The following is a 12,039-nucleotide window of genomic DNA, read 5'->3' on the forward strand; positions in this document are numbered from 1 at the left end:
GAGCGTGGGGTGTGAATGCCCATGGGCTTCCAGGATCAGCAGGGTGGTTGGGCCCCTGTGAGCCCAGTATGCCCATCCTTGGCCAGGATCTGGACTGGGGGTAGGAATGAAAGAGGCATCATATGGAGGACTCACTGGCTGGGTCCTCTATTTTGAGTGCCTTGGTTTCTTTCTGCTAATGGGGGAAGTGCCTAGACCATGCCACACACTTTGTGTCAGTTCCTTAAGAGGTTCAGAACAAGTTCAGAGCCTCGGCCCTATTCTCCCTTCGAGGAACAAGGAGACAGCTCCCCAAAGCTCCCGTGGCTTCCCTGTCTTCTCCCAATTAGCACCCCAGGGCTGGCACTTCCATGTCATCTGACTGCAGAGCCCACATCTCCATGCTCCAGGCATTCTGTCCTACTGCCAGCTTGGTGCAGCTCCAGGAAAGGAGGTGTGATGTCCTGAGGAGTAGGACCTACAGGGCAGGTCTGTGAGAAGCAGGGTGAGTGTCCAGGGGAAGCTCTCGCCTCATCACAAGGGGGGAGAACAGTGATGCAACCACAGATGATGTGGATCCAGTGGCCCTAGGAGCCTCCTGGCCCTTCTTGGCTACTTGGTGGTGCATCTTCCCAAGTCAGCACTAGCCACATGTGCCCAGTGTCATGGGACGTTGGTAGCTGTTCTCCTTGGTGGCTTTATGGGTACATGGTCAGAGGGCCCCAGGCCCTTGTTTCTTCAGGGACTGCTTCACCCTGAGCTCCACAGCTTTGGGTTCAGACATTCTTCTTTATCCCATCCCTTACTGTTTTCTGATTTACAATTTTCTAAGTATTAGTTTGCTGGTTAACTGTTCATCTCCCCCACCCAAAGCTGCATGAGGGCAGGGGCCTTATTTCTTTATTTGGGTTGGAGCCCTGTCACCTCCTAGGACAGAAGGCCCATCATTAGACTGTTTTTTTTTTTTTTTTTGGCAGTACTGAGGTTTGCATCCAGGGTCTAGTGCTTGCTAGGCAGACACTCTGCCACTTGAGCCATGTTCCCAGTCCTTTTTAAAATTTTAGTTATTTTTCAATAGGATCTCACATTTTTGCCTTGGGTGGGCCTTTTGCTGTGATCTTCCTACTCAAGCCTCCCGCGTAGCTGGGATCACAGACATGAACCAACACACTCAGCTTGTTTGTTGAGATGGGTTCTTGTTAGCTTTTTGTCTAGGCTGGCTTCAACCCACTATCCTCCAGATCTCTGACTCCTGAGTAGCCGGAATTACAAGCATCCACCATCATGCCTGGCTCATTATTAGATTTTGAAGGAAGGGATAAAATGGGAGACACCAGGCTCCATCTGCTTTGACAATTTACAATCTTTGTGGCATTCAGTGAGTCACTCACTTATTTGTAAAATGGACCCACGGTGACCACTCCACAGGACTGTTGAGTAACTTAGAGTTCAGATTAGGGCTGTGACTCACTGATGTCATTCCAGCCTGGCCCAGCATAGAAAATTCCAGGTGTTTGACCTATTGGTGGGTAGGAGCTCACTACCCAAGGGTAGCTGTCATAAGAGGAACCTCTGCAAGCAGGTCCTGCCCATGATGAGGAAGCCCTTCTGCCTTGCCGACTGTTCAAGATTAACCCTGAAGAGACAGCTCCCCCTACCAACTTTTTCATTAAGCACTGTGTTCACTTTCCAAAGTTCACTAAATCATCTGCCAGGTGTCAGGAGCTGCATCCTGATGTTTGACAAAGCCCCGTCACATTGAGTAATGGAAAAGCACAAAATGAGGCGGCTTCACAGAAGCTGGAGACGTCAGGACCCTCCTTAGAACCAGCAGCTCTGATACCTACAGCTCTGCAGGCAGCTCACCTGCTTGGGCCCCGGCCTGTGGGAGGGAAGGGCTGATGTTTCCTGTTCCCTGTCTTTAGCCTGGTAGCTTTGTGGCCTTTTTGGCTAGGATCAGTTGAAGAGTCTGACCTCACCTGGAGGTGGACCTGAGGTTCTGGGTGCTGGACCACAGGTCTTGTGGGCTCCTGGATACCACCACTATTATGCTAAACAGAGCTGTGACTGTGCCAGGGCCTTGCTTTCAAGACCCAATGTCATTAGAGAGATAAGGTTCATGCTGCCAGCACTGCCGTGATAATTTTGTGCTGAGTGGGGCTGTGATGATTATAAAGCAAATAAGAGCCACCATTTATTCCTTTTTACTCTATGCTGGATTCTTCATATTTGAACTCAGGGCCTCACACTTGCTTAGGCAGGTGCTCTGCCACCTGAGCCATGTGGCTTCATCCTGATGGGGCAGCCCCTCTCCCCAATCCTGCAGAAATCCTGACAAAGATTTGTGTGAGTGTCACACAAATCAGAATCACCTGGAAAGTGTAGTTGTTTAATGTTCTTCATTTTAAAGATTAAATTCCTGATAATACGCTTTATTTTAAAATAGTTTTAGAATTGAAGGAAGATTGGAACGCTAACACAGAGTTCCGATAACCCCATCCAGGTGCACCTGCTCATGTCTTACCATTTTTGTAGGGTACCTTTGTTAAAATTGATGAGCCAATATTAATATACTATTAGGAACTGAAGTCCGTGCCTTATTTGGCCTTCTTAGTGTTTACCTAATGCTGTTCTAGAACCCCATTCAGGATGCTGCATGACATTCAGGCATCTTGTCTCCTTACGTGCCTCTTGGCTCTGACAGTTTCTCAGACTTTCCTCACTTACTTACTCATTTGTTTTATTTATTTATCCATTTATTTATTGTAGCTGGGTTTTGAACTCAGGGCCTTATGCTTGCTAGGCAAGTATTCTATCACTGGAACCACACCCCCCAGCCCTGTTCTCTTTAATTTATTTTACAGATAGGATCTTGCACTTTTGCCCAGGTTGGCCTTGAGCTATGATACTCCTCCCTATGCTCCTCAGCAGCTATGATGACAGGTGCATACCAGCATGCTCAACTTGTTGGTTGAGATGAAGTCTCATCAAGTTTTTGCCCAGGCTGACCTTGAATCACATCCTCCCCGAGGCTGTGATTATAGGTGTGAATACCTTGTCCAGCTCTTTCTTTTTGGTGACCTTCAGAGACTTGAAGAAATTCAAGGTGTTTTGTAGGATGTCCCTCCATTGGGATTTGTTTGATGGTTTTCTCATGATCACGCTAGGATTGTAGGTTGGGGGAAGACCCTAAGAGGACTAGTATCCTTGTCATCACATCATATCACAGGTATGTACTGTGGACATGACCTTGACTGCTGATGTTGGCCTTGCTTCCTTACCTTATGGTTATGCACCTTCTCTTTTCTATACTGTCCTCTTGAGCAGGAAGCCAGTGTTCATAGGTCACACCTAAGGAGTGAAGACATAAGAGTCCATGCCTTGATGTTGGAGTATTTACATGAATTACTTAGAATTCTGCATGGGAGATTTGTCTCTCCTTTGGCATTGATTTATTTATTCAGTCCTTTATTGGTGTCAGTATGGACTCATGGATAGCTATTTTATATTTTCAGTTACAATATAATGCTTCTTCATTTTGTTGCCTAAATTGTATTGTTGATCGTAGGCAGTTCTCCTGTGGCTCCTGTGTCCTCTTAATAGTGCCATTTTTGTGGGGTTGTGTTATTTGATTGTATTTGAGTGTGTCTTCCATTCTGGTCCTACAAGCTCATCATGCAGGTTTCCTGCCTAGCTCTGGAGTCAGCCCCTTCTCTGGGGATCCCTGTTGCCTTTTCTTTTTTCTTCTTTTTGGCAGCACTGGGGTTTGCACACAGGGCCTCAGCCTTGCTAGGCAGGTGCTCTTACCACTTGGGCCTCCATGCCAGCCCTTTTTTTTGTGATAGGTTTTTTCAAGATAGGGTCTTGTGAGCTATTTTGCCTGGGCTGGCTTCGAACCACATTCCTAATCTCTTTTTTCTGAGTAGCTAGGACTATAGGTGTGAGCCACTGGTATCTGGTTCTGGTGCCTTTTCTTGAGAATGGTAATGGAGGCCAAGATCTGGGCTCAGCCTGTGCTCTTTGCTATTGGGACATCACTGATTCTGGGCGCTCTCAGGTGACAGAGTGAGGAGGCACACCTGTGTGCACTAACCTGTGTATATGCACTGACCTACAAACAGTCTCATATGTAGGTATCATATGTGTATCAGCTGAGCATGAGTTTGCTCATGATGTCTGTAAATCTAACCCATCACTACATGGCTTGTTGTGACCTCCTTCCTTTGCCTACCTGTGACTCCCACTGCAGTGGTGACAACCTTGTTCCCCAGCCTGCTACCCATTTGACGAATTGCTCAACAGCGGTACACGAGTGCAGTGGTGTCAAAATTGTTAGGCCATACCTCTGAGGGACTCTGCATATTGTCCCGAGTATGGAGCACGGATGGTTTGTTTTTCCTTTTTAGTTTTACAGACTCTTGTTTCTGAAGTTACGTATATCGCCACCTTTTCGTGCAACGTTCCTTGAGGTCGTTTCATATGTATTTGACACCCTAAGGTTCTTTTGTGACAGTCAGCATTCCATCAACCTCCTAAATGATATCTTACAATTTGCATACTTTCAGGTTCACTGTGAGCTGCAAGATTCTTCAGTTTTTGACAAGTGCTTAATGTCTTATTCTCCATTAGAGTATCATAAAGAATCATTTTATTGTCCTAAAAAAAGTCCCTCGTGTTTCAGCTACCCCTGGCAACCCCTGATCTTTTTACCGTTTACACAGTTTTGCCTTTTCTGGAATGTCATATAATCAGAATCATATAATGTTCTGACTTTCCACAATAGCTTCTTTTACCTAGTTGTATGCATTTAAAATTCACTTGGATCTTGTGGCTTGATGCCTGGTTTCTTTTTGTCACCAAATAATCTGCCATTATATAGATGTGTCCATTTGTCCACCCATAAATGGAAATATTGGTTACTTCCACTTTTGGCAATTGCGGATAAATTTGCAGGGTTTTTTTTTTTTTTTTTGCGTGTTTCATATGGTTTCAGGGGTATAAGATTTCCAGTCTTACCACACAAATACTTAGACATGGTGACTGCTCATATACCTAACTCGTATATTTAGCTTTTGAGGAAGGGACCAAACTGCCTTCCAAAACAGCCGTACCATTTTGTATTCCCATGAGCAGTGAATGAGAGTCCCTGTCGTTCCATCTCCTCACTCCCGACTGGTGGTGTTATGTTGTGGGACGTGAGTGATCCGGTGTATGGTGATGACAGCCACGTGGGTTTTAATTCCCCAATGGGAAACAATGGTGAACATTTTTCAACGTACTATCTCGGTAATTTCTTTGGTCAGGTGTATCTTCAAATCTTTTGCCCATTTTTAAGTTGTGTTGTTTGGTTTTTTTACAGCTCCCTTTAAAGAGTTCTTTGTATTTTTGGATACAGAACCTCTCAGATACATATTTTACAAAATGTTTTCACCCAGTATATGGCTTATCTCTTTGATTTCCTTGCTGACCCTCCAGGGAACAGAAGTTTTTCATTTTAATAGTGTTCAACTTATACTTTTTTTTTATTTCATGGAAATTGTTTTTGGTGCTGGATCTAAAAACTTATTGCCAAACCCAAAGTCTCCAGGGTTTTATCTGGTTACCTTCTAGAAGTTTTGCATTTTACATTTAGGGCCAATGCTACATTTTGAGGGTGTTTTTAAATCTACAAAAGGAATGAAGTCTGTGTCTAGATTCATTTTTTTCTTTCATAGATGGACATCTGTTTGTTTTAGTACCATTTGCTAAAAACAATGGCCATTCCTCTACTGAACTGACCTTTCTTTGCTGAAGATGGCTTGCCTGTATTTGTGTGTGTCTGTTTCTTGGTGTTTTCTGTTCATTGATCTGTGTGTCCATTCTTTTCCCTGTACCATACCGCCATGATTACTGTAGCTTTATATGAAATCTTGGAACTGGGTGATGGGAGTCCTCCAAGTTTATTCATAGTCTGTAGTGTTATTCTGGTTATTTTAGGTCTTTTTCCTTCCTAAAGAAAGTTTAAGATTGCTTTGACAATATGTACAATATCTACTAAATAGTGTTGTAAATGCTGTTGTAAATCACATTGTTGTAAGTAGTAGAAACAGTTGTAAATAGTATTGTTTGTTAAATGTCAACAGTCCATTGCTCATTGTCGGTACATGGGAAAGTACCTGCCTTGTCTCTTAACCTTGTATCTTGTGACCTGGCTGAACTTGCTTATTCATTCCAGGAATGGACAGTTTCTTGACTCTTTGGTGCTTTCCACATAGACAGTCTTGCCATCCATAAATGAAAGCCATCTTCCTTCCCAATGTCTGTAGCTTTTTATTTCCTTTGTGCACTTAGAGTTAGGGCTTCCTTTCCTTTCCTTATTTCAGATGTCGAGGGAAGAGTGTCCAGTCTCCCACCTTTACCTGTGATGTTAGCTGTAGGCATTTTGTAGCTGTTCTTTATCAAGTTGTCACGTGTTTTCTGTGCATCGACTGACCCTGTCCTATGATTTTTCTTCCTTATTCTACCCATGCGATAGATTACGCCAACTGGATTTCAGATGGCAAGCCAGCTTTTCATCCTGTTCGTAGTGTATACTTTATGTTGTTGGCACTGATTCCTAACCCTTCACTGAAGACCTTTGCATCCATATTGATGAGAATTCCTTTTTTTTCCTCATGGTGTCTTTATCTTGTTTGGGTACTGGGGTAATGCAGGACGCATGGAATTAGTTGGGAAGCGTTTTCTGGGATGGACTGTGAAGAATTGGTATATTTCCTCCATAAATGTTTGATACCATTCACTTGGGCCTAGTGAATTCTCCTTTAGAAGACTAATAATTATTGATTCCATTTATTTAATAGATCTAGGTCTATTCAGATGATGTGTTTCCCCATGTGTGTATTTTGGAAGTTGATGTCTGCCAAAAAATTGGTCCATTTCATCTAGGCTCTCAAATAAATGTGTAGAGAGTCATTCATAGTATTTCCTTATTATCCTTTCAATGTCCATAGGTCAAAAGTGGTGAGCCTCTTTCGTCACTGATATTGGTGATTTGTGTCTTCTCTTTTTTCTCCTTGCCTTGGCTGGCAAGTATTTTCAAAGCTCCTATGGGCTCTTCTTCCCAGACCTGCTCAGGGCAGAGATTTGGGGCCTGGGCACAGGCATGCTTTCTTGGAGTACCCCAGGAAAAGACTTTGTTAATTAGTCTTCAGATCTTTCTTGCCAAGGCACTCTGGCCATTTGTGAATGCTGAGATGTAAGGTAAAAACTCAGTGCTGTTCTGATTGATTTGGACAAGGAGAGGAGGGGAACATACGGACCCTGCTTGCTCCTCAGTTTTCAGCTTGGCGTGGCCATCAGGGAAGCCCTGAAGTCTCAGAGCCCACCTCTGGCTCTTGTATTGAGTGGGATGGTGCTATGAGGGGTTTGGGGATGGTGCTTAGTGCATAGCACAGGTCAGATAAAGCTGGCAGCTAGTAATGCTGTTGCTACAGATCCTCTAACAGTCAGAGTGTCTGCCACTGGGCAGGTCAGCCTCCCCAGAGCTCAGTGGGTTCCTGGTTGCTAAGACTCCAAGTAGAAGTTGGGTACTCACAGGCTGATGTGCTGGGGAGGGGGTGAGGCCCTTCCCTGAGAGGCTCCTAGGTCCTCTTCTGAATTAAAGATGCAGCAGTTAAGCTCCAGGTCCCTCATCCTTCCACCGCCAGAACATAGATGGCTCCCAGCCACACCTGAGCCTTTCCATCAAAAGTCTAGAGTTCTCTGATTGCATTCTTGTGAGTTGTGGCCTTTGCAGTTTCTCACTTTGCTTGTCTGACTTTGGAAGGTTCTGCTCTGACCAACGGCAGCCTGAACCTGCACAGCTCTGTGAAGAGGAAGCTGGAGGCGGAGAAGGACTATGTCTTTGACAAGAGGCTCAGGTATAGCGTCCGTCAGAATGAAAGCAACTGTCGGTTTCGAGACATTGTCGTACGGAAGGAGGAGGGGTTCACGCACATCCTGCTTTCCAGCCAGACCTCGGATAACAACTCGCTGACACCCGAGGTACATGGAGGACACAGGCTGGGTGGGTGGGGAGTGGGGGAGGACTGCTGACTCCAAACCTCTTCTGTTCTTGCACTCTCTTGTCCATGATAGCAGTGGAGACAGGGAAGGTGATAGACAAGTCACAGTGGGCATAGCAAAGGGACACCTGCTCATCCGGGTTGGGATTCATAGACTTGCCTGGCCTTGCCCAGAGGATCTAGCACACTGAGGGAGCCCAGGAAGTGGACAGAGTTAGGAAGTGCTGTGTCCTTCAACTTGTGATCATGTGTCTTATTTACGTAGATGATGGTTCTTTTATGGCACAGTGGGCGTGACAGTCTGGAATGACTGACATATCATGAAGGAGGAGCCATGACTGATGCCTTTGGAGATTAGGGGTCTTGTGGTTGCTGTTGGCTGTCCTGTAAGCTTGGCATTTTGGGGAACCCTCCTCCTCCATCTGTAGGGATTCTCTGTAGGACTTGGAGGAGTCCAGATATGAGCTCTACCCAGGGGCTCTGCCCATGCTCACATGCCTGGAAACCCATTACTTTAGGCTCATCATGATGTGGCCGCATGAGACCAATTCTTGGATTTTTTTCTACTTGACTACATTTTTTTAAAGCGTGCTTTAAAAAGGCACAGCATTTTCTCTCAATAAGTTGAGTAAAAGTGGTACCTCCTGGTTCATTCTGCCTCTGTGAGCAGCTTTGCATGGTATCTGCTGTCCACCCACCCCAGTAGCTGTACTGTGAGCTACTGATGTGCAGTGGGCCAGGCCTTACCTGCCGAGTTGTGGGTGGAGTTGATGTGGGGGTGGGGAATCCATTCCTAATCAGTGTTGCTCTGTTGGAGAATGGGAGGGAAAGAGAAAGAGTTACCCATCTGGGAAATTCAGCTGTGCCAAGCAAAGTGGAGTGACGATGTGAGTGAGCTGGCTGCCTGGGTAAGGTAGCCCTAAAAGAAAGATAGCACTGAAAGGAAGAGGTAGTATTAGAGAAGGAATGCAGATTTTGGAGTCTAGAAAGCCAGGGTTCGAATCCTGCCTCTGCCAGCTCACCACTTCTGTTACCTTGGGAAATCACTCTGCTTCTCTGAGCTTGCTCATTTACAGAAATGACAGTGTCTTCTGTGTGACTAGAGAGGATGCATGCGGAGCCCCCATAGCTCCGGGCACAGGGGAGGCAACCAGTTTGTTTTCTGCCTGTACATGTGACATTGGTTGGATTGGCCATACGTAGAAATTCATACATTATTGGGTGTACCCCCCCAGATTCTGAGGCCAGTGGGTATGCTATTATATTTCTCTTGCCTAGAAAGTAGCAGAGAACTGGAAGATTAACAAAAAATGTCCCCGGAAAAGAGCCAGTAAACAGGTGGTACAGAGTGTTCATGATTAAAATCTTGTCCACTTCCCTACTAGGAGAGGATCCTGAACTGTTCCCTGTTCCTGGCTCCTTCAAGGCTCTCAGCCCCAGCCAACATCACCACCAGCATCCACAGGGACAGGTCACCCCTTTTGTCCTGCCCTCCCCATCCAAGCCTTCCCTAAGGCCTGTTAACTTTCTCTCTCTCTCTCTCCCTCCCTCCCTCCCTCCCTCTTTCTTTTTTCTTTCTCTCCCCCTCACTTCCTTCCTTCCTTCCATCCTTCCTTCCTCCATTCCTCCCTCCCTCGCTCTGTCCCTTCCTCCTTCCCTCCCTCCCTTCTGGCAGTACTGGAGATCACTCAGGGCCTTGAGCTTGCTAGGCAGGTGCTTCACCACTTGAGTCACGCCCCCCCCACACAAGTTTTTTTCTGTTTAGTTTGTTTTTTAGATAGGGTCTCACACTAACTTTGCCTAGACTGGCCTCAGATTGAGATTTTTTCTACCTCTGCTTCCTGGGTATTTGGGATTACAGACATGAACTTTCATTCTTGAATCACTCTCTGCTGTGTTTGTTTCTGTTTTCATCTCAGCTACTAAAGTCCAAAGTAGTAGACTGTTTTGTCTGGACCTCTGTAATTACCCACTCACAGCTCTGCCCACTTTTATGCTTCCCTTGTAATTGGTTCTCTGTAAGGCAGGAAAAAAGATCTGCTGGAAATGTAACTCTGATCAGTACACCCAGTGCAAAATGTGTCAATGACTCCCGATCACTCTGTTAACAAGCAGAGCCCTCATTGTGTCCTGCGAGGCCAGTGCAATCTGACCTCATTGCACACCTCCTATCACACTTGCACTGCAATCACCCGGCTTTCTTTCCTGTCACACTTGCTGTAGGGCTTTGGCATTTTTGCATGTGCCCACCCCCATGACTAGACCAGCCTCTGTCACGTTTCATTATTCCTGTTCTTTCTTCAGATCTCAGCTTATCTGTCACCTGGTAGAAAGGCTTCCCTCAATGTACAGAAGTTCTTGGTGTGTGTTCTCTCTTTCTCTCTCTCTCCCCAACCCCCACCACACCTCCCTTAGGCAGCTTCACAGTTGTTAATGGACATGTATTTGTGTGGTATTTTAGATTGCACATCCTAGAGGGGTAAAGACCACCTACCCTCAATTCGGTAGATACTAGTTAAATTCCATGGCATGAAGGTCTCTGACCCAGCGGCTACATGCTGTATGGGGTACACAGAGGAGTTAAGTACCACTTTAACTTTTGAGGGATTGCATTAGGTGTCAATTGCTGTGTAACAAGCTGCCTTAACTTAGCATCTTGAAACAACAGCCATTCCTATGGTGTGATCTCTGTGGGTTGGAAAATTTAGGTGCTGTTTCACTGGAAGCCTCTAACCCAGGGTCTCCCACAGGTTGCAGTCTCATGGGAGGCTCAGCTGGGGGACAGAGGGTCCCCTTCCAAGCTTACCTACATGGGGATTGGCAGGCCTCAGTCCTCACTGGCTGACAATGTGGTTCCCTGCTATGTAGGCTTCAGAGCAACTTATCCCACCCAGCTTGCTTCCCACAGAGCAAGAGGACCAAGGAGAGATGGCACGAGGGGATGGCCAAGTTGTAGCTGTGGCCTTCTCTAAAAAGTCCCGTCCCATCACTCTGGCATGTTGGTAGAAGCAGGTCACGAGGTCTAGGTCCTTTCTCAAGGGAAGGGTGTTGCAGAAGAGTGTGGATTCCAGCAAATGGTGAGTGGGGTCCATCTTAGAGGCTGGGGTCTGCTGTGGACAGGTGAGGATGTGCACAGAGCCTCACAATGTGGTTTTAGAGTTTGGGAGGATGGGAGAGGGAGAGTGTAGGAAAGTACAGGGAGTGGGGGAAGTCCCCTGTAGAAGTGGCCACTTTTGTGATGGCCGGAGCTGACCAGCTCTCAGCCAGTTCATATTAAGTGCAGACAGGGACTGTGGTTCTACTCTGCTTTCTAACCCACATGGGGGGAACTTGGTTACCTCGTTCCAAGCCAGGGCAGGCCAGAAGCTGGAGGTATGGGGGAGAGGGCTCGCTCTGGCAGATGCAAACAGCAGGTGCAGCAGCAGCCCGGGAGGACCTGACAAAGCAGTGAATGCAAAGGATGCATTTAGGACTTCGAAGTGCACAGCGATCTGTGACTGTTTGTTACAGAGTCATATAGAAGGGCTTCTAAGGTGGATCAATCTGTTATAGGCCAGCAGGTGACCATGGAAAATTAGATCCCATGTACCAGTATATTCTGTGTAAGAGGACCAAAGAGCACGGAGTAATTTTAGAACATTTTACTTTAAATACACCAGTTACATTATACAATTTGGGCTCTTTCAGGAGGGTGGAAGTGTGGGAGTCTGTGGAGTGGTGGAGTCTGATCAGAAGACTTGCAAATTCTTTGTGTCCCACGTGAAAGAGTCCATGGCAGGACACATGGGTGTGAATGGAGTTTATTAAAAGTTAGAGAAGGGAAATACAAAGGGAGCATGGTGGACCCAGGTGGAATCTGTAGGCAGAGTGAGTGTGCTTCCCTTCTCCAGGTGCTTTTAAAACTTACGATAACCTATGGGAAGGGAGGAACCAGTGATTCCCATCCAATAGTCAGTGAGTGGGAGAGGCATGGGTGGTTCCCAGGCCAGGTGAGTGTGGCCCCTGAGCCAGAGCGTGG

General features: G+C 46.2%; 1 protein-coding gene across 2 annotated transcripts in view; it reads left to right on the plus strand.

The window, feature by feature from the left end:
* Window positions 1-12,039, plus strand: part of Cdyl2 (chromodomain Y like 2) — a 151,050-nt gene that overhangs the window by 113,563 nt on the left and 25,448 nt on the right. For both annotated transcript variants that reach the window (XM_074055598.1, XM_020179757.2), the window contains one exon: window positions 7,784-8,001. In XM_074055598.1, coding sequence (XP_073911699.1) covers window positions 7,784-8,001 — 218 coding nt within the window. The remainder of the gene's footprint in view (window positions 1-7,783; window positions 8,002-12,039) is intronic.

Source organism: Castor canadensis, chromosome 15 (assembly GCF_047511655.1).
Source record: "Castor canadensis chromosome 15, mCasCan1.hap1v2, whole genome shotgun sequence".
NCBI classification, from domain to species: domain Eukaryota; kingdom Metazoa; phylum Chordata; class Mammalia; order Rodentia; family Castoridae; genus Castor; species Castor canadensis.